The sequence below is a fragment of the Artemia franciscana genome, chromosome 18, assembly GCF_032884065.1.
Source record: "Artemia franciscana chromosome 18, ASM3288406v1, whole genome shotgun sequence".
Classification (NCBI taxonomy): domain Eukaryota; kingdom Metazoa; phylum Arthropoda; class Branchiopoda; order Anostraca; family Artemiidae; genus Artemia; species Artemia franciscana.
Genome location: NC_088880.1, coordinates 32,864,825 through 32,889,449, shown reverse-complemented (window position 1 = coordinate 32,889,449; position 24,625 = coordinate 32,864,825). Strand labels below are relative to the sequence as shown.

The 24,625-nt window shown below is 33.9% G+C and overlaps 1 protein-coding gene across 7 annotated transcripts in view; it reads right to left on the bottom strand.

Moving 5' to 3' along the window:
* LOC136038891 (transcriptional regulator ATRX homolog) overlaps positions 1-24,625 on the bottom strand; it is a 103,423-nt gene that overhangs the window by 53,666 nt on the left and 25,132 nt on the right. For all 7 annotated transcript variants that reach the window (XM_065722366.1, XM_065722363.1, XM_065722362.1 and 4 more), the window contains 2 exons: positions 12,512-14,589; positions 2,239-2,424 (listed from right to left, as the gene is read on the bottom strand). In XM_065722366.1, the coding sequence (XP_065578438.1) occupies positions 2,239-2,424; positions 12,512-14,589 (2,264 nt within the window). The remainder of the gene's footprint in view (positions 1-2,238; positions 2,425-12,511; positions 14,590-24,625) is intronic.

Here is a 24,625-nt window from a genome sequence, read left to right as displayed (position 1 = left end):
ATTACCAGTTTCTGTAATCAATATTTTGATAAGAACGGTAATTTAACTAAGGAACATCGTCTACTGTATAGGAACTCAAGTAATTGAAAAAAAAGGGTGGTATAAAAACCAATGCACTAAAATGTCAAATCTTTTTCAAAGACCTGATCTAATTAATATTAATTTTATTTTAAAACAATTAGACTTTAACTTAAAACTTATATCCTATGTTTTTGCATTTTTCTATCAAGTCTTTGCCTGTTTATTCTCTGTCACATTTGTAGCCATGGTTCAAAGGGATTTTGTGCCAATAAATAAATCAACTATAGATGGCATTAAGCTCGAATCACCAAAAATAGTTATTAATATACATAGGAACACTAAAAAAACTGTAAAAATATGACCAGCACATTTCAGGGCTCTGAATGACTCCTGCTCATTAGAAAAGGGACTTGAAGACCTGTCAAGGGACTTTTAGGGATGAGAAAAAAGACCAAAGTGGAAAGGGATTTTGATTGCCATTCACAGTCAAAATATTTGTCTTCTCGTGAATCAGAAGCAGTGGCCAAGTCGCCTTAAGAATCATCAAGTTATGTTTATTTAAAACAAAAATAGAAAAGCAACTTCAAGACTAGTAACAAGTAAAACAATCCATAAGACTTCAGCTTGGAAGCTAATTCATTAACTTCTTTGACTTCTTTGAGATTGATGGACTTGCTTATCAGGTCCAACTTTCATCTTTTGTATGTCCATTCTTTTTCATCTGTTTCATTTCTTTGTCTTCTCGCGTTTTCCTTATATATATATATATATATATATATATAGATTGCCAAATTTGTCAACCTCCTGCTTCCCCCTTTCTGCGATCGTGAATTAACCTGAGAGAGAACCTCCAACAGGTTGAACCCAACCCACCGTGAATTAGCATGAGAGGGTTGACTCTAGTTCAGCGTTGTCGAGTGATAGCCATGAGAGGGAAAATTTTCAAGTAATTTAACCCGTAGTCAACCTGCGTGTGTTCCCCAGCGAGAACCTCCAACAGGTACGACTCTAGTTTGGCATTTGTGAAGGGACACACATGCACGGAAAGGTGTAGCATAAATGGCAGACAGTAACAACGGCAATCAAACGGATAAAATTAACCCTTGACTGGGCTGCCCACTTAATTCAACAATCTGTCTTGGCTTTTTTCTACAATTGGCCATGACTTCCACTTTTCCCACAACTATTCCCTCTTTTGTTAAATTCAAATATATATATATATTTATATTCAAATATATATATATATATATATATATATATATATATATATATATATATATATATATATATATATATATATATATATATATATATATATATATATATATATATATATATATATATTTGCGGCATCATCTTAGTGCAATTGACATAAAGATATCAAGGAATCTCAGAATTTTTAAAAAGCTCAAACACATTTTTCCTGAGCCAACTCCAAAAATATCGTTTCAAAGTTTAATTCAATCTTATGTCTCTTACTGCTCAACATTCACTCTTCTTCTAATACCACCCTCTACGGTATATGACAAAGCTAGGAAATTTATTCTTGAAACAAATAGTTCTATTAATAAGCCAATACTTCATTTGAATTCACTTTGTATTATTTCACGTGTGTTTTTCGTGTTTCTTCTCATGATGATGTTCCCGTGGTCCTTAAAACCAGACAGTCTTTTGTGTCTGACCATTCAACATATTATGTTTGTAATTATGACAATATTTAGGTTCCATGCTATTCATCACATCAGACTTCAACGACTGCTTGTCAGCATACCTAGAATACTTTCTGAATTGGTTAGAAGGTTTCATTCGTTTGGTGCCTTTAAAAGAATTGTAAAAACATTTTAAGTCTCAGGATGATTAATCTTTTCATCTTTTTAATGTGATTTTTCTTTAATTCCCACGCGTGGTTCATGCCTCAGGTCCAAATTGGACTTGTGTCTTGTTTTGTTTATTTGGCAAGATACTTCGCTTCAGTTTGGTTTTTAGCGAGTAGTAGTGGTGGGTAGCTGAGTGGTATTTTCCCTATTAGTCTTTACCTGTGTGGATCATTTTTCTCCTTTTTTGCTCCCTGCATTTTTGGCCGTAGAGCCTTAGGGAGGTATGGGAGGGGTTAGTTTATGGTTTGCTTTTGTAGGATTAAAAGTCTTGTCTTATCCCTCAAGATTAGTTTGAAATTCTAGTCTTGTGATAGTATCTTCCAGTTGGTTAAATACATACCAGAGTCCAAAATTAGCTCTTCGTCACTTTTTACTTGCTTTTTCTTCTGTTTTGGTGTGGCGAAATCGCTGCTATCACTGTCGGAGGTGTTTAACAGCTCTTCAATTTCTTGTTCTTTCTTTATTTTCGGTTTTTCTTTTTCAGAATCTGAACCAGCTTTGTTGGGTTTCTTCTGTCTTCCAGAACCTTGAACAAAAGAATAAACCACATAATTGACTGATTTTGAAAGTTATCATTGATAACAAATATACGCTATACGTCACAAAAAAACTTCACATGCCTCACGAACAATACTAAAACTAAAAGAAGGAATAAAATAGCAAATATTTCAAGTCAAAATGTCAGTCCGTCCTCAGCACCCAGCTGTTTTTTTTTTTTACATTCAGTTTTACCTTCACGTTGTGCTCTCAATAGCACAGTCATCCTATAACAAGGTGTTTGGATGAGGTCGTGGGCAGAACCAATTGTTAAATCTACTTGTTTACACAAAACAATAATTATTACACTAATTTCAGTGAAAAAAAAAATGAGTAAAGAACCAGTAAATTGAAAAAAGGCTGACAAAAATATACTTATTTCTAATTTTATAGGAAGGGGGAAGGGGAAGTCTGAGAACAATTGAAGGAAAATTATTTTTTGTTCGATTAATTCTCTTCTTCACCAATGGCAGGAAAAATTCTATAAAATACCTTTCCCTTAATGGTCCAGCCTGTTCGCACTTATGTTATAGTTGCACCAAGTTTGTTTGTCTATCCTTCTGTCAGAAACAAAATCCAGCCTCAGTTACTGCTCCTTCCTCATTCATTTGAAGTCAGCTAGGTACTCGGCCAATTTCTGATTATTCATGTTTTGGTGCAGAGCCGTTTAATACAGTATTTGGTATGAACCCTTACTGCTGCTTCCTCATTCATTTGAAGTCAGCTAGGTACTCGGCCAATTTCTGATTATTCATGTTTTAGTACAGAGCCGTTTAATACAGTATTTGGTAGGAACCCTTACTGCTCCTTCCTCATTCATTTGAAGTCAGCTAGGTACTCGGCCAATTTCTGATTATTCATGTTTTGGTGCAGAGCCGTTTAATACAGTATTTGGTAGGAATGCGCGTTTTTGTCTGGTAAAAAGATTGAGTTTAGTTTTTGTAGTTGAGATGAATGAACCTAATGCTTCTGAGAAGTCAAAAATTATATGAATTTTTGTTTCAGTTTGCATACCAAAGCAGGGATATTTCTACCTCATTTCCATAATATTAGGCCAACTGCATACAACTCAAATGGTGCAAGTTGTAACTAAAACTCAAAGATATGTGAATTGAAGAGGAGTGGAGTGGACTAAGGATGGCTCCCTTTGGTGAACCTTCTCTACAAGGATGCTCCTGCAGTTATCAACTTATACTGCAAATGGTCTTGTATTTGAATTTTTTTAAGAAAGTTAGCAACACCAACAGCAAAATCAAGGTTCAGAAGAGCTTCAAGTAATTTATGGTGAATGACACTACCATAGACATCAACATCAACCCAATCAGACATCGACATCAACCCAACATCAGACATCGACATCAACCCCGACAGACATCAGACATCAACCCAATCAAAAAGGATGACAATGGTTGAATAACCTTGTTTCAAAGAATTGGATAAGTTACTTTCCAGGTAAGCAATATTGTCCTATGAATTCTGAATCCTGTTGGTTCTGTGTAGGATAAAGGCTATTCACTTCCACGAACCATTCTAGCCAGAAAAAGCCCTTCGTTTCAAGATTTTCCCTGCTGTTTTCAGGTGTGAAGCTGGTTTGCAAGACTGAATATCTTTGGATGGTTGGTTGTAGGACTAGTTTAAGAATGGTTACCTTCCCTGAGCTTGAAAATTTTTCCTGAGTTCAAAGATGATTACAAATATACAAAAGCACATGTTTAAACTTTACTGGTGCTTGTATATTTCATTCCATAAGTATATTATGACAACCAGGAGTAGCCTTGCGGTTGCTAGAGCTAATTGCCAACACCTGTACTTTAAAAAGCAAGGGTTTTTCAAGCGAAATTGTTCCAAGAATGGGGAAGGAAAGGAGATCCTTTGAACTGATCTCAAGGGAGGGGGCCTCACCCTCCTTGTGTGGCTACAAACTATAAGTGGAACCACTACACGAGTCGGTACAGCTTGGCTTGTGGCATATATGATCAGATGTGGCCAAAACATACCATAAAAAATCTGAAGCTCTTTCAATATTTTTTCTTTTTACCATATTTAATCAAGTGGAAAGCTAAGGGGGTCAGGTTATGCATATATGTGTTTATTACTTACTCATTAACTCATTTTACCAGGATCAACATTTCATGGTAAAAATTACACTGGAACATATAGCTGCTTACAAAAGAAAATTTCTTCCTGAAAATTCCAAGCTTTTAACACAATATTTGATTGAACTACACGCATCCCTCATATTTAGGTTGTCTATATACATGGAGTTATTCACACTTGCGTCCAGTAGAAAAGTGACAAACCAATACAAAGTTGAAACAATAGGGAAAATCTTTTCAAGACAGTGGAAATAAATTCTGTGAATATTTCGGCCCTATGTCCAAGGGTCGTCTTCAGCACAATACGAGAAAAAGAGAAAAAAATATGTATATATAAATAAACCTACATTAAAATGCGAAAATTAAAACTAATCATGTTAAAAACTTTTTTAAAACAGCCCTAGCATCCTTACTTCAACGAAGTTCCACCAGGACTGGCAAAAAGATTGAAGTGAGACGATAAATTCATTCAAACAAAGCATAACAAAGTGATTAAATGCAATTTCTCAGAGCCAACCTTGCATTTTTAGCAGCCTGTCTTAAAGGCCTTTTCGAAACTGGTTCAATACTATTATAAATTGGTTTAGTAAAATATTTTGTTAGATCATTTTTAATTAAATTTGAGTATAAAGAATTTAATGAGTACTCCCCTAAGTCCCTGTTCAGAGAAATATTATTATTCATTTTGAGACTAATTTCGATTGATTCCCAAACCACCTAAACTAATAAAAATGCAGCATAAAACAGGTTTTAAAATAAGCAGACTTGAAATAAATGTTCTTGCTTCTAGCTTCATTCGATGTCACTTTATGTTCTCTCATGTGTCTTCTCTATTTTCAACTAGATGATACTGCTTCTGCAGCCCTTAGACCTACTCCATCATCATGTCACTTTATGTTTATTTCACTATGTTTATTTCTATGTTTATCATGTCACTTTATGTTCTCTCATGTGTCTTCTCTATTTTCAACATACTGCTTCTGCAGCCCTTAGACCTACTCCATCATCATGTCTTCATCAATCTCCTTCATCAATGTTGATCATCATGTCTTCTTCAGCAATAGATGTCTTCATCAATCTCCAGATACCATTCTTAATGACGGCAACATGTCTAGCTCATTCATCCCATCAACAAGATCAGACTTCAATACCCACCCCCAACTGTCTATCTTGCTGACTGGAATACTCTGCCGGAGTCAGCTTAAGACAGTCACTAAGAAGATACCTTCAAGCGAATTGTATGAACAGTTGGGTTTTGAAGTGATATTACCTCATATTCTTTCTTTCGTTGTAAATTCTTTATACTCCTCCCCCTGGGTGGTTGTCCCTGGGCCATGCACAAAAAGTATGCTAGTTATGTTTATTGCGCATGGCCCATCACTCTGGCTTGGTTTAAAGAGCAATGGATAGCAATTCGCCATTCATTTCCGTTTTGGTGTTTTTTTCATTTTTTTTTCTCCCTGCAAAGAGAATAGGAGGGTGATTTTTTTCTTTTTTGTATAGATTTTTTGGTGGATAAGTGTCCTGATGGATAAATGTCCAGTGTGGATAAGGTGGATTCTAGTGTCCTTTTTAATAGTCAAAGTGACCAGGGGAAACCCCCTCCCCCACATAATATTCTCAACAAATGCATCCGACAGAAACTTTGTGATAGCATTTGCCCAAAAATAGTCCAAAGACCATATAGTAAAGCCTTTGGGGTTGACAGAATTTCCTGGAGTCTGGGTAAGGGTTGTAAGTTATGCCTCAAGGGCATATAAGGTTTTTATGGAAGAAGCGGTCCTGTGAACTTTAGAAAAGGTTCATTTGATTGGAAATGCATAGTTCTAGCTCACTTTTAAGAGTCAAACATTTTGGAGAGATACTAGCCCCCCTCCCTGACATCCTCTTTTCTCGAAACGTATTCAATTGAAATTGTTAGATAGGCATTTTGTTACCAATAGTCCAAGAATTATATGACAATATCTTTAGGGTGGACACAACCCCCGGGCTCATGGGCAAGGGTTGTAAGTTATGGGGACTGAATTTGACTGAACTCACAGGCGAATGTGATTTTCTCACCAATATGTGCACACTACTGCTAATGTTACTGCTACATTTACTACTAATACCACTACTACTGGTAATTCTACTACTACTTCTATTGTAACTACATGTAGGGCTAAGAGCATTTCAAGAAGTGTGTGAACATACAGATTATCAAAAGGATATATCAGCAATGTCCTAGCAACAGCTAATTGTATTAAGTTGAAACTTCTAGGACTTGATGAGAGGGATGTTCTACTGACCAAAAGGCAATATGTTAATACTGCTGCTGCTAGTAATACTACCGCTATTCAATACTATTACTAGTAACATCAATATTACATACTGTGACTACTGTTACAACTATGCCTATTGAGAGGGATGTTCTACTGACAAAAAGGCAATATGTTAATACTGCTGCTAATAATAATACTACCACTATTCAATACTAGTACTGGTAACATCAATATTACTACTGGGACTACTATTACAGCTAGGGTATGAAGGTCAACTTTTCAAGGAATTTTGAGTGAGAAAGGTGGACTGAATGACAGCACGCCGTCTATATGCAGGTTGTCAAAAGGGTGTAAGACCAATATCTTAGGAACAGTTCGGTATATGAAGTTGAAACTAGCAGGGCTTGTTGTGAGGGATGTTCAACTAACCAAAAGAAAATATTTGCATACTAATACTACCACTCTTATTCATACTACTATTACTGTCACTATTATTACTATTTCTACTACTACTACTGTCACTAAAGCTAAGGCAACTACAATTAATTCTACTACTATTACTATTAAAACTATAGATATCAAGGAGGAAAATTTGCGATATATAGAAGAATGGTTGACGCTATTAATCTGAAACTTTCAGCATATGTTGGAGATGTTGAAGAAACCAAAGGTACTATGCCCATACTGCTACTAGTGCTGCTACAGCTATTGCTAATTAGCAAGCTAAGGATATTAAGGTACAGCTGTTAAGGAATATTTAGGCGGATGTTGAACTAAATCAAAACAAACTACGAGCATATGGACTTTGTTACCTCAAAAAGGTAACAAAGCAATATCTGAAGAACAATTTGACTTTTAAAGGTAAGTTGTGGGGATTTTGAACTGGCCAGAAGGTACTATTTGTATATTTTTAATACTACCACTACATTTACTGCAACTAATGACAATAAGGGTATTAAAGTGAGACTTTTAGGGAGAATTAAGAGTTTAAATTAAAACGCATAAACTGTATGCAAGTAGGTTTTCAAAAGGGCATATGTGTAATATTATAGGAAGCACAACTCTACAATAGCTACAAATATCTTTGAAAATTTTAAAGGAGCTAATTTGATTCAGAATCAAAAGTTTTGGTGCCCTTTTTAAGAGTAAAAAGGGAATGGAGTGAAGGGCACGTAGTCCTTCTTTCGAGCCCATTCATTTTCCAAACACATCCAGTAGCATTTTTAAGACACCATTTTTATTAAGCATAGTGGGATGGTCCAGCAACTATGTCTTTAGGGATATTGGTTATGTCAACCCCCCACAATTGTGCAATTGGAGTATTATGCTTTAAAATTGAATATTGCTTCAAACTAAATCAAAAGGCGTTGTGTTTATGGTTGCTAATAACACACCTTAGCAATATATCGAGAACGACTGTGGGCATTAAGTTGAAACTTTTGGGGCTACAACTATTCCTATTACTACTTCTGCTTTTACATTTTAACTAAACTAAAAAGAGGAGAAGTATATCCACGTTGTCAAAAAGCATAGACAGAATCTTTTGGGGATGATATTAAGTCTTATTTTTCAGGTCAAATTAAATTAAAAATACAATTTGTGTCAGGATCAAAAATTGTGAAAAAGTTTCTCCAACATACAAATAGCAACCCAAACTATGGATTCTTACAGGAAAAAAAACTGAAAAGATATAAAATATTATTTTTTCCCGAAAAAGACTACGTCAATAAAAAACGAACAAAAATTAATTTTAAAACTTTTTCCACAAAATAGTTTTTTCAAAATAAGTAGAGCTCCATTAAGCCAAAAACGAGCAGAAATAAAGCCAATCTTCCAACCATAAAACTACCACAAATCACTCAATAACAAAATGAAACTCAAAATGGACATAAATTACAATAAATAGCCGAGTCAAACTCAAAGCAAGCAAAAATTAACATGAGTAGAGCTAACAACCCCCATGTCTTCTCAAGACCAGACCATAATTTACATTTTACTGGGGAAAAAATGAACGTGGATTGTCAATTTAATTAACATATACTGATATTCATACCTTAAAATTTTGATTTTTTTTTTTGTTTATGAAAGTAGAAAAAGTAAAAACATTTAAAATGTATTTTTTTTTCCAGCAAAGCGCAAATTATGTTCTGGTCTTGAGAAGGCATGAGGGTTATTAGCCTTACTCATGTTAGTTTTTGCTCTTTTTTAGTTTACTCGGCTATTTATTGTAATTTCTGGTCGTTTTGAGTTTCACTTATTTATTGATAGTGACTCGTGGTAGTTTTATGCTTGGAAGATTATTTGACTTTATTTCTGCTCTTTTTTTCCTTAATGGAGCTATTTACTTTTCTTTTAAAACTTGTTTTGTGGAAAAAGTTTTTTAAATTAATAATTGTACATAGACATTGGCTTTTGAGTGATTTTCCATAATTTTCCATAATTTTCTTTCTTTCATTTTTTCATTTCCCCTTTGCCTTGGTGGTTATCTCTGGGCCATGCACAAAAGTATGTTAAATATGGCTATTGTGCATGGCATCTTACTATAGTTTGGCTTAACAAGTAATGGACGACAATTCGCAACTATTTTCTGCTGTAGTACTTTTTTTTTAGCTGAAGGATATTCAGGAAATTAAGAAAATGTTTTATAGGATATTTTAGCCCTCTGGACCCCCCCTTACGTTTATTCACTTGACAGAACCTCAATTTTTCAAGGGTTATTATTTTGGTTGTTTCAAAATTATGACGTTTTTAGGGCAGCACCTTACTTCTGTGAGTACTGCCATGTCGAACCGTAAAAATAAAATAGGCAAAATATTTAATTTTGACAAAACTTTTTGTTCACAAAAATTGACCGTTAATTATCTATTGATTCCTAAAGACAACTACATCTTCAAAGGAAAACTACAGCTTCGTAAACTGCCTTGTGACCAAGGTCGTATCCAGGGAGGGGTGGGGGTACGGTTTGAACCCCTCCCCCCAAAAATGTCTGTCTTCTCGTAACAACCTAGCAAAAATGCCTATATAAACAAATTTTGATATGTTTCTAGGCTTTTTTGTATCACTCCCCAAGAAAGAACAAAAATTTGGATACATGCCTTTGTTTGTGCCATATTAGTTCATTTTGGCTGACTTTAAACCCATTATTTTTATTTTCTTTAATTTGGAACCTGCTACTACCAAAAACTGCACAATATGATATGAGAATGTAAATATAATTGTGAATATATGAATATATTGTGAATATATATATATATATATATATATATATATATATATATATATATATATATATATATATATATATATATATATATATATATATATATATATATATATATATATATATATTTATATATGAATATAATTGCGCATATGTGAATATATGCACGATATCAATATATAAAACCTTTTTCATTATAACTACTATTCTCAATACTTTCAAAACACATTTTCAAGTTTATATCCTGGATACATGCCCTTTTTTGTGTCATATTAGCTCATTTCAGCTGACTTTAAACCCATTATTTTTATTTGCCTTAATTTGGCGCCCGCTACTACCAAAAACTGCACAATATCATATGAAAACCTTTTTCATTAGAACTAAAATTTCCAATACTTTCAAAACACATTTTCACATCAAAAGTTTGATATAAAGCCCTTTATGTCAATTTACTGCTCTTTTATGCAGTTTTTTGGGGCGAAATTTCAATTGATATATAAGACTTGAAATTAAGCTTTTTCGCATGATGACCAATGGTCTGCATAGCGCAAATGCCGATCTTTGATTCTATTCCTCCTATCGGGAGTGCAATGCATGGTTGGGGGCAAGTCATCCGACACTTCCCATGTTTTTTAGCCAGATTTATCCGGGTAACCCTTTCGAGCTGGTTCGACTCTGGATGAGCTTACTGAGTCACACGGTTGATCCATATTCCAATCAAAATAACCAGCAACACAGAGCCCGAACCCCTATCATCATGGACAATCATGGACAAGGATTTCAAGTCTAGCACACTGACCACTTAGTTAGTACTTGGTTAACCAGTAGAAAATAATATAAACCCCTATCCTCATGGACAAGCCTGGACAAGTCATGGACAAGGATTTCAAGTCTAGCACACTAACCACTTGGTTAACCAGTCGAAAGTAATATAAACACCTATCCTCATGGAAAAGTCTGGACAAGTCATGGACAAGGATTTCAAGTCTAGCACACTAACCACTTGGTTAACCAGTATAAACTAATATGTGGCATTAATAAATTTCTGACAAGGTCATACAACAAAATGTTTCTTGAATGTATACATAATCTATAACTACCCATATAAGTTGAATTACACTTTACATGGCAGTATAGTTTGGATGAAATTTTTGATTTCGCGAATTTTTGGCAATATGAACACAATTTCATGGAATAAATTACATTAAGCTGATCACATACAATCAAATACAAAGTCTCCCTTGGACTTAAAACTAAAATGCGTCTGCCTTAGGCTTTGTATACTCATTACTAGTTATGTTACACAGTTTCAGCATGTAAACTATTTAAAATTGGTAGAAAAGATTTATTTTTTTATTAGATTGTTGGTTACAAAAATGCATGTTTAATCATAGTTTTTGACAGGGAGATTAGATGGCACTATATGTTTCAAAAGGAATGACAACAGTGAATCTGTTTGTTCCCAAAAAATTAGTACTATTTTATCTTGCACTGACGAGTATTTTCTTGATTGCCAACATTTTGATAATGCTTAAGTCAGTTGCTAAATGCCTACATGTTTATCATAATGATTTCATTTTTGAAATCTTTATGTCCACTTTCCGTAGATTTAGGGATTTTACTGTCCTTACAGATTTGTATTTAAACATTGTACAGTAGTCCAGTAAGAATACAGATTTGACCTGGCATTTGTGCAACACAAATGTTTTTGGTACCAAAATATTCAGAAAAATTCACTTATTAGCATATCCAAATTGGCCTAAACCATTGTTGGTACAGAAATAACTGTACCAATCACGATAAATCACCGAAATTTATTTTTGGCATTTTCAGGTACTGTACAACTTAGTGTGTGCATCGAAACCGCAGAAAATACCCATTCCCTATGGTGTAGCCCTTTTAGCCACTCAAAGGGGTGCTACAACTTTTAAACTGCGTTTGAATGTGGCTACACTAAACTAGTAATACTCATTACTAGTTATGTTACACAGTTTCAGCATGTAAACTAGTTAAAATCGGTGGAAATTGACAAATTACATAGTATCATGCTTTTTTGACTTGGAGATGCTGTAGATAAAGTTTTAAGAGAAGAGCAGTGTGATTTTAGGAAGGAGGGAGGATGTGGACCAAATTTTCACTATTAGATTAATAAACTCAGAAGTGCCAGAATCTCCTTTAGTCCTCAGTTCTATAGATTATGTGCAAGGGTTTGATTCACCTGATAGAAGAGCTTCAGCGAAAGCATTATCCATGTATCGTATATCAGACAAATAATTTAAAAGTCATTAGTGCTATGCAGGAGAATAAAACTGCTGCAGTTAAGGTAGGAAATGAGGTTAGTAGCTGTCCTCGTATTAAATCTATAATTAAGCAGGGATGCGTTTTATTCCCATTTACCCTAGATCATTTTGATGTACTTTGTCCTGAGGAACACAGAAAAGGCAATGGGATGGAGATGGCAGGCAAATCATAAACCTGTGCATCTTAAAAAAAAATTACCTTTTTTATTATTCTTTTTTATCTCCTCTTCAGCTTCTGAGTCCTCTTCATCGTTTTCCTCATCAGAAGACATCAACAAAGCAGCTTTATCAGCTTCATTCTCATTTGAAACTTCCATGACTTCTTCTTCAATAGCACCATTCTTTACTGGTGCAACATCATCATCAGATGACAAAATAACTGCATCACTGTCATCACTCATTATAACAGCTTTTTTACGGCCTTTGGACCTCTGTGACAATCGTTTCGCTAATCTTTCAGATCTTCTTGATTTTAGTAGTCTATTTATAGAGCGATCAAAATCCTCGTCATCTGGATCTTGATTAGTGGCAAGTAAACTTTCACAATTTTCGCTCTTGACAATTAAAGTTTGTGGACCCGAATATCTTTCTACTTGAACAGAGCACTTACGCAAAACTATGTTTCCCGAGTCTATTCCTTTTTGAAGTTGTTCAAATGATGTGTACTTTTTTTCTCTTTTCTTAATTATCGGTAAAGAAATATCAGTATCGCTATCTTCACTTGAGGCCAACAGATACTGGCAAGCTTCCAAATTGTCTTTCTCCTCTTGAGATTTAGCACTCTCTATTGCAACCTTCTTTTTCCTTTTTCCTTTTTCACTTTCCTGACTGATGTCTTCTTCACTTGGTAAACTTTCAATTTCAGTTTTAACCTTTGTGACTTTAACAGGTGATTCTGATTTTATTTCACTCTCTAATTTCAATTTTTCAATAGTTACTGGAATTGAGGGCTCTTCTTTTATACTAGGAATTCCACTGGATAAATTACAATTTCCCTCTTCTTCTTGATTTAAATTTCTTTCCTGATGAAAAAGATCAGGTCGAATTTTCAAATACGGTTTCAAGTCACTGGAATCTAGACCTTTCCAATCTTCATCAGTCAAACCAGAAATATCATCAGTTTGTACACTATCTGCTGTACCATATATTTCAGTACCAAACCTTTCCTTATCTGTTATTTCTTCAAAATGGTCAGGAGTTGTATCCCCTGTCTCTTCCTTAGGCACTAATAGAATACTATGAAAGTCTGATCTTACTGAATTTTCAGATAGATCATCAGCACCAGCTTTATCCGACTCCCCCTCTTCAAGGATACTATGAAAGTCCGATTTTACTGAATTTTCAGATAGATCATCAACTCCAGCTTTATCTGACTCTCCCTCTTCAACAGGTAAACTTGCAGATTGTTCCAACTCCTCTTTATTCTTTGTTTCCTTATTTTTATTTCGTTTCTCTTTTTTACAATCTTCACTCTCTTTAAATTCAAGAACTTTTTCACTCACTAAAGATACGTCTTTATTGGGAATAAAAAGAACAGTTTCAGCCACAGATCCTGTTGAATCTTCAGACGTACTATTCACTACAGCTTCAACAGGTTTGGTATGAGCTTCACGTCTGCTTGCAGTTTGCGTTGCTGGTTCCACAGTAGTATTTAACCCTATATTCTGATTTTCTAATTCGATGTCTTTCTCTGAACGTACTAAATTATCACTAATATTCAGTCCGTTTTCGACGATAGTTTCCGGTACACTTTCAAGAACTTCATCTGCACTAACAAATTCACGATTATTTTCAACATCCAATAAATTCGGTTCTATTTCAGAGTCTACAGTATCCTTCGCTGGGGACTTAATTCCTTCAAAAAGACTTGATTCGGTACTACTTAACTGAAGTTCAAAACTGTCTGAGTGCCTTCCCGTTACAGTTTCCTGTTTGCTGTTTTCACAACCGTCTTCAGCAACAGCAGAGCTGCTTACCACTTCAGTCGTCTGATTCAAAGATTCCGCATTTCGACTAGGCCGTCTACTCAGACGGCTTGACAAATTTCTTCCCTTAACTCGTTCTGTAGTTCTTTCCTCTTTCTTACAGAGTATATGCAACTTACGTCTCAATGCTTGATATTTAACAAAGCCTTTATCAACAGCATCCAACAACAGATCTTCAGTAACTTCAGAGGATTGCAAGAATGTTTCAAGAGATCTGCACAGATTTATGTAGTTATTTCTAATTTTATCTATTGAAGCAGCTGTGGAAGAACTGGTAGATTTTGGTGTACAACTGAAAAACAAATACATGAATAGAAAAAAATGAAAAGAACTAAATGAACAGTCTGATTTGAAAAACAGAAAAAGTTAAGGGATGAGAGCCAGATTGCTTTTTTTTTATAAAATCTTAAGCGAGTAAAAACGACAAAAATTTTTTTTTAATATTTTTATAATATTAATTATGATTGAATATATTTTTTTAAATTTAAAAATTATTTTATAAAAATGAATAACTTTTCGGGTCATTGACAAAATAATGAGCTTCCGTTTGTTTCGATGTGACATTTTGTCACATGAACAAAAAATTTTAACCACAAAATTTGTATATATAGACTTTTTGTTTCCCTGTAGTGCTAGCCTATATTTATAAATATAAAAATAATATAATAATCATAAATAACAAGTAATAATTATATATAACTAATAATAGTTATAACAGCATAATACCAATGCAAATAATTGTTATCATGAAAGATAGAGGTATTTCGACATATTTCATATTGAAACTGATTTGCCTTCAAATTCCGCACAAAAAAAGGAGTTCTTTTTTTCTTATCGGAGTGAGGATCTGTACGTGCTGATAAATGGAGTGAATTGTTGGTAGGAAGGGCTGTTACGACCAGGAGGGGAATAATTATAATTTTTTCTCTTTTGACATTATTATGCATGTTTAAGGGATATACTCCGAACAAGTGAAATCTTACAGAGGATTGAGTTTTTTCCTTTTTTTTTAAAATAAACCCTCGGTTTGCTCTACAAGAAAAAAACTGAATTGATTCATGTTAACAAAATGGAAAAAAGACGAAGAATAAAAAACTAGGACGGTTATGCAGAAATAAGACGAAGAAAATAAGACAAATATGAAGAAATTTCCGTCGAGACCTCAGCTCGACCGTCCTCAGTGCAGGGCGTAAAGAAAGAGTCAAAAATATTGAATTAAAGTCCTTTGGACGAAATAAAAACAAACATTAGGAACGAATACTAAATTAAAAGAGGTCTTCTCCAAGAAACGTTTAAGTAAGAAAGAGAGGCTAACTAAATTCTGGGTCTCAAAAAGGCTAGGGGTATTAAGCTGAAATTTTCAGGGAATGCTGAGATGAAATAGCGAATTAAAGCAAAAGACACTATCTGCATCCATGTTAAGAAAAGAGCACATCTAGAAAATCTTGGGAACGACTAAGTGTACTAACGTGAAACTTTCAGGGAATGTCGAGGTGAGATATTGAATTAAAGGTCCAAAATTTTTAAAGGTTTTAGGCCCGCAAAAACCCTTGGTACTTAAGTATTATACGAGAAACACTCGAGAAGTGAAGTTTGGTTAATGCTAATAAAATATACCTAAGTAAGATAAAAATATAATAGTTTAGAAACAAGTTTGGACTATCTATTTGCAGATTAAGGGGGTGTTAAAGCATAGCCTATATTAAATACGAAGCCTAAACAAACCTTCTCTAACCTAATCTAACGAAAATACCAACTAAATATTCAATTAAAATATAGCTATCTATGGCCAGAAACTATATTCTATCGCTCTACACTGCAAACTAACCGGGATGAAAAGCAGGTAATGTCTCGAGTCTTTCTCGTATAATACTTAAGTACCAAACACTTTCTTAAAAATCTAAAATGTTGGCTGTGTGTGTTCCTATGTCTAACCACCCAGACCCCTGTGGGGACAAACTTCAGGGGATTCAAGGGCCAAAGTTATCCCCCAAACCTGTCTTAGAAGACTGAATGCTAACACAAAAAGCTTAATATGGTTCAACTGGAGCCATGAATAATCACTTTTGGTATTCATCCATTGTATTACCAGGCTGTCATCAACACACGTACACAAAAACTGGCACATTGGCTGTGGTATGGACTGGGACACAATGTATCTCAGCGCCCCACCCCGCATCACCTCTGCAAGTGAACGGCTGACTCAATATGCCCATCCACCCCCATGTAAATAATATTATGCGTGCGAACAACACCCGCCCCACGTCAAATTTAAGATATAAATACTCTTAAGAGATGAACAACAATAATCCATTCACATATTCCAATGCAATCGATTCAACTGATACTGAATCGAAGAACAGAAACCTGAATTTTCACGAAGCAATTACAGGAACATAAAAACAATTGCCGTCAAAAATCCCTTTTCCTTGTCTCAGACGAAAGTTGGAACTTTTTGTGCATCTTTGGATTTAAATTTGCGCATACCAACGCTTGCTCGAATGATTTTATCAGTTTCATTTCCGAACTCACAAGAAATAAAATTTTAAATGCCAAAATGGAGAATTACTCCTTGTTAAAAATCGAATAACGGATAGAAAGTATATGTTTATATTTAATAATAGAAAACATACCACGAGGTTCATTATAGATTTTGTTTGACTTGCCATTTATAACACTTGAGCATAAACATAGTCACCACTTAGAAAAGATAGGCTCGAGAGAAATTTCCAACCACCGAGCAGCACTACACGGGAAGGGGGCGGACGTATAACAAAAAACTTTGAAAAGCCCATACATTACCAGAAGGGGTGGTTTAGACATATCCAGATTTCTTTAATTTAATATGTTAAGCCGTCTCTAAGAAATAGAAATTTAGCATCAATATATTGGGGAACGAAAACTATGTCTAAAATTCTGTTTAGATCGACCAAATTATAAAACATAAAATCGCGAAGAAAGGAAGAAAACGAGGACAATAAACAACCGGTGAAAAAAATTTCACTGGCTGTTTATTATCCGCGTTTTCTTCCTTTCTTCGCGATTTTATGTTTTATCATGTTTAGCCTATGTGTTCTCAGAAATTATTTAGATCGACCAAAGGCGCCCACTTGAAAAAAGAAAACAACCAAATTAACCAAAATATAAAATATCAGAGAAAAACCGCGAAATAAAGAGACTGAGGGCGAGGAGCAAGGTTCCGAATTTTATAATGAGGCTGGAGCAGAGTGGCCTAAATATAAGCGTCGACCTGACACGTGTACAGAGATGTGTCAGAGAGACGGTAGACAATTCAAGAAACGCGTTGAAAAACGGTCAAATTTTTCAACGTTTGGGGGAAACGCGGACTGCTGACCGAGCCAACAGGGCCTGGTTAGTTAGATGACGAATTGCGCAAAACAGCATGAAAAGCAGATAAAAGAGGAAAGTTTGGTACTTAAGAATAGGACTCAAAACTACTAGCAACGCTCATATCGCAGTTTTTTCTTACGATTACAGCCAGTTTGAAAAAGAAGCTTTTTTTATTCTCAGAGGCTTAGTCAGTGGCACTTCTGGCCTCTCTTACGATCGGTACAAAATCTTGATTAGCACCCCCTCCCCTCCCTGTCTGCTAAAATTTTTAGGTTAAATTAACAGAAAAAATTAAGCATTAACTAAATTTGAACTTAAAATACCACAAAAACATAAAAATTAATTAAGTTCGGTATACTTACTTTTATTCTCAAGGTGATTAAAATATGGGGAAAATGAAAATTTCGGATTAAATTTGCTTATACTTACTGCCAACTGCACCCTCTACTTTATTTTAATAAAAATAAATTTCAAGAATTACAAAACGACTATTGCCGATAGATCATTTATTTGAAATTCTGTGCCCAAAAATTTCTGCACCCTCGGCAGGTGCCCTCTCTGTCGCTTTCCTAAACCGCCTCTGGGCTTAGCCTATATTTTAAGTTAACTACGGTTGAAACCAAAGGACTATCTTCTTTCGGAACACCTTATCAAAAGCACTCAAGATTGAGGGGGGGGTATCATGGTTGGAGGTTGACATCCAAGCAGACTACCACGTGGAAAACTGTTAGGACTAAAAATGTGAGTTGGTCTCAAGTGGAATCAATGATCAGCACCGTCTAGCCCTTCGAAAAAGGCAGTAATTCAGTCTATACTTTTCTAGTTCAATCCTATCCGTTTTACAACCTAGAGGCGTTATATTTAATAAACTTTGAGTACTATCAAACAATGCGTGATGACGAAATGTAAAAAAAGGAGCGACTCGGTGCAATAGCAACCAAAACTCTAAAAAAAGGATTTTGATAAAAAATTAATACATAAAGATTTAAGTTGATTCCAAATATATAAAATTTATGAAGTTCAATGTCATCAATCAAAGGCACGAGCCTGATAAAATTTGCCGGATTTTCGAAAAGGAGGAAACACCTCCAAAAAGTCAATCAATCTTAATGAAAATCACACTATCATATTCAGCATATTAAGAGAACTTTGCAGTAGAGGTTTCAAGCTCTTGTCTACAAAACGTTGAATTTTTTGCCAGAAGAAAGATCACTGAAGGGCGTTTCTTTTCCAAGGGTGATCGTACCGAACCAATGGTCTTAGAAGACGGGAGAGCTCATTCAAATAGAAATTAAAGTTCTAGTGCCCTTTTTAAGTGACCTAAACGACTGGGGGAAACTATCCCCTCTCTCACTCCCCTTACTTCCTCCCTAACATCCAATCAAAATTTTGAGACACCCATTTGGTCTAACATAGTGGAAGGGTCCAATAACTATACCTCTGGGGATGACATGGCCCTCAGATCCCCAGCAGAAAGGGTTGTAAGTTATGTCGTTTGCCTATTGTTCAACGTACAATATCTGTTATTGTGAAATATACAGAATTTTTTCGGGGGCGGGAGGATTTTCACTGGGAATAATAGTTCGTAGAAAGGATAGTTTCTGGGAGGAATTTTTCAGGGGAGATTTGAAACGGGGGGGGGGGACGTCCTAGCATTTGAAAAACGTTCAAAAAGTAAATAACAAAAAATTTCAACTGAAAGCAAGGAACAACATCAAAACTTAAAAAAAAAAATACTCTGTAAATGAGGGCGACTGCCGCTTTGTAAATCCCTCACTCTCTATGCAAGTTTTGACTTACGTGAATTTGAATTTTTTTTTTAATTTCAAGACTTTAATGTAAAAACTGTTGAGAAAGGGGTAGCCCCCCACCATGTACGGAATAGTTTTAGTTCGTTTTAATTTTTAATGTTGCTCCTCACTATAATTACCGATACCGACTTGAATTAATCTAACTGTGAAGGCCATGGCTTGGTTCTAATGTATGTCATTGTCGCATTTCAAACATATTGTGTATATTTAATTTTTTTTTCTTCGTTTTTTAATTCACTTTTCGGAGCTCTGTAACAAGGAAAAATACTTAACATCTCTTTACGAACGAAGTGACATACTAGACGGCTTATATATTTCTTAGTAAGTAATTTATTTATTATATAATAATATATAATATAATAATAATATAATATAATAATAATTTAATATATATATATACATATATATGTATATATATATTATATAATATTAATATATATTATATATTAATATAATATATATATATATATTGTATAATATTATATTAATATATTATATTATATATTTATAGTAATTATAATTTTCTTAGTAAGTAATTTCTTAGTAAAAGTAGTAAATAATGAAGAATAATAGAATGCTTTTACCAAATATTCTAAGAGGAAGAAATAATTTTGAATATCCAGATACACAATACGATCAACCAACGCTAAACAATTATTAAAATTATAAATTAATTATTCTTATTGTTATACTAAAAAATGCCAAATCCTAGATGGAGTTGAGGTTTTTTCTTGACACTGGCGCCAGTTCCCACTCTTACGGCCTTATATGTTAATCCATATGGATGGGTGATAGATAGACTTATCTATCAACAAATGAGATGACATCATTTTTATACACTCCTAAAAAGGGCTTACGCCACCAGATTCGCATCTAACTCAATCGGACAATCTGCCCTGGGTTTTTCTACACTTTTTTGCCCCATTCAATCCAAACTGCCAGTAATCTGTTCTGCCTTTTACTTTTGACGTATTTACCATAGCCCTTTATTTCTTTTATTAAGAAATGTTTTTCTTTTGATTCTTTATGTTAGACGAGATTTATAAAATACCCATTTTGTGTATGTAGACTTTATTAAAACAAAATATTATTGGTTTTGGTAGATCATATTAGTGGGAATTGTAGGATGACAATAAAGCCAGTTAATAAAGTACAAGTAAAATAGAAGTTCTCAAAATCAGGTTAGCTACCCCACGTATATTAACCGTGGTAGTTTTTAAAATCATTTTGCTTTACCTAATATGAAAGGGTTTATTTACATTTGAGGATATCAATCAACTAAATTTTGTAACATTTTAAAGAATCTTCTGGAAAAAAAGCCAAGACAGATTGCCCAATTAAGCATGGCTTGATGCCTGCAACTACTTGATTTTAACTCAAACCGTTGATTTTAACTGAAAAAAAAAAAAAAAAACTGAATGCAAGGAACAGCATTAAAACTTAAATCAGACCAAAATTATTCTTTATATGAGGATATTCATTCTATTATTGATAATTATTCTTATTTTTTTTTAGTTATTATTATAATTTTAATCATTCTTTATATACTTATTCTTTGTATATTTTTTATATGCATCACCCTTTCCTTAATATCTACCTAGTTTTAGCGTTGTTCTTATGATGAAATTTTTCGGGGGCAGGTGGATTTTCCATGGAAATAATTGTTCGTAGAGAGGAAAGTTTCTGGGATGAATTTCCCAGGGAATTTTTGAAACGGGGGGACGTCCTGGCATTTGAAAAATGTTCGAAAATTAAATACCAAAAAAATTCCACTGAAAACAAGGAAAAACATTAAAACTAAAAACAGAAAGGAATTACTCTGCATATGAGGGCGGCTGCCCCTTTCTAAATCCTTCACTCTTTACCTAAGTTTTGACTTGGTGAATTTGAATAAGAATTATTTTTTAAACTTTCAGATTTTAATGCAAAGAGTGTTGAGAAAAGGTTACCCCCCCCCCCACTGTATGGAATAATTTCAGCTCGTTTTATCTTTTAATGTTGCTCCTCACTTTCAGCTGAAATAACTTGTTTATTTTATTTTATTTTAAGTTAACTCGACAATGCTGCATTATGACTAGACTTTCTTAGTACCAAAAACTACTAGCATCACTATCACTGACAATGGGGTGTTCTGCAGTAGGACCGGTGTTGCCAGATGTCTGATTCAAAATTGTGCCACAAAAAAACTCAATGCGAAACCGCCTCAAAAAGCACCCAAATGGCGCAAATATGCCCCATCTAGCAACTCTTGAGTAGATTTAGAAGAGTTCAAAACACTTTAAGCTTCTATTTATCAAAATTTGGATTTGAAAGGAAGGTCTGAGAAGCACACAATACAATTTGTTTGAAAATGGGCCCATCCTATGGTTTTTTTCATCTATTTTAACTGGTTATGAAGCCATTAGGGTTAGACTAGTATGCAAAGAACACGCATCTTAAGAAAAATAACCACAAATATACCCATTGTGGCTTTTGGAAAAGTTAGCTTCCATCTCTGACTCAATGTGGAATAAATGCAAAAACAGAGATAAAAAAAAATAAACACAAATGATATATTTATATGATTTTTAATTTTATGATTCCTCTGAGTAACACTAGATGCACTCATCATTTTTGGTCTCGGAGACTGAATTTAGCTCCCCTCTCGTCAGTTTCACATTCACATACAATTTGCAGAACTAAAAACCAAACAAAATTAGTTACATACTTCAATCACGTAAAATAGACATTAAAATTTTCATTTTAAGAGATATCTTCTCCCAGTGACAAATCTAACCTCCTGTAAATCGCTAACTGGACACAGGGAACAATATCACCCTCTAGACATAAAGCAAAGCGCATAGATCTTGTTTCTTGTATCGATTTTATAGACTTGCAATTTCCAGTACTTTAAACTCGTGTTCAGAATTAGAATTACGATGAAATCCAAAAGAGGTAAATGCAAAAACACAATGACGCACGTATTCATAAACGGAAAAAGTCTAATTGAACAAATTATTCTACCTCTTTTCCCATGATTCAGAGGGGGTACCCAGTTTGGACCACCAGCCACAAAATTTTGTCGTGTTTGTATTTGCATATAAACACATTTTTGCATAGAGAGACCTCGATAACGACTAATCTTTTTCAAGACCCCCCCCCCCATCAAACAAAATCTTAAATACGACATTGCTCTTTACTGATTAAAACAAAAACTGATCTCTTAGATCTTCACTCAATAATAAAGATTACAACTGAAGGGTAAACATGGCTCAACTCAACAAACTACACAGAGAGGGGGGGGGTACTTTACTTACACTTTAGTTATGCTTAGTTCTGATTTTATCCACGAGTGTGATAATAATTAACAGACACTGTGTGAGTGTCACTGAGTGAGTGTGAGTGTGTTATGTAATGGACAAATTACATAACACAGCCGTTTCACCAGGGATACTGGTTGGGGAGAAGTCACGTTATCCCCAAAGGTATAGCTATTGAACCTTTCAAGTATGCAGAAACAAATAACGATTCAAAAACTTTGATCGGATGTCTTTGGGAAAAAGGTACATGGAATGGGGGTTAGTTATCTTTTAATTTATTTGTCACTTAAAAAGAAGACTAGAGCTTTTGACTTCAGTCTGAATAAGCCCTCTTCCGATTTTCTAAGACCATTGGTTCAATATGATCACCTCTGGGGGGAAGGAATAGATAAGCATGCATCCGTGATTTCTCTTCTGAAAAAAAAAGGCAAAATCCCACGTTTCTGAAGATAGGAGCTTGGAAGCTTTACAATGGAATTCTCTGATATGCCGAATCTGACGGTGTGATTCTCATTATGATCGCTTAGATTTATTGGGGGATATTCCCTTCTTTTTGAACCGGGCTAATTCTCTAATGCTAGTATCTTTCAATTAGTAACAGTAAACTTAATACTATCTTTATAAACGAGCAATAATTGTGAATATATATATATATATATATATATATATATATATATATATATATATATATATATATATATATATATATATATATATATATATATATATATATATATATATATATATATACATATATATATATATATACATATATATATATATATATATATATATATATATATATATATATATATATATATATATATATATATATATATATATATATATATATATATATATATATATATATATATATAGATATTCCCTGCTTTTTCAACCGGGCTCATTTTCTAACGCTAGTATCTTTCAATTAATAACAGTAAACTTAATACTATTTCATAAATGAGCAATAATTGTATATATATATATATATATATATATATATATATATATATATATATATATATATATATACATATATATATATATATATATATATATATATATATATATATATATATATATATATATATATATATATATATATGTGTGTGTATATATATATATATATTTATTTTTTCTTGAATAGCTCCATATTTTTTGAGGGGAAACTGGTATTGTGAGATAATCTCGCATAAAAAAAAAACTATCTAGATAGGTCAGAAATCTGAGAATATTCTTTAAGAGCCTTAATTTTGGTTTTTGGAAAGGACTACATCATATAAGCATTTCTTATTACATCATATAAGCATTTTCTTTTATGATGTTATGCATAGCGTAGATAAGATTTTTGGTTTTCCAACACATCATTTATTTATATAATATAATGTCTGTTGGAAGGCCAAAAAACCAAAAATTTGCAGTTGGAGTTACTATAAATGATGATTCTTTGGAACCAACACCAAAACTATTAAACACGATAAGATGTAAAAATCGACAACCTGGACCATCAATTGCGACAACACCAAAACGGGCAACTAAAGCAAAGGCCCTTGCTAAATTGTCTGAAGTAACCAAAATCCAAAAACATGTTAAAACGAAAACGAAGAGCAAAGACACGGGCGGTTAGAAGATCTGCGAAAACGACGATTAGAGCGTGTCAAAAATGAACACGAAGAGCAGACACACACAGTTAGAAGACATGCGACTTCGAGCATGTGAGCTAGTCAAAAATGAAAATAAAGAACAAGACAAACGCAGCGGCGGCGTGTCAAAATGAAAATGAAGAGCAAAGGCACACGCAGTTAGAAGAAAAGCAACGGCGTGTCAAAAATGAAAATGAAGAGCAAAGACACACGCGGTTAGA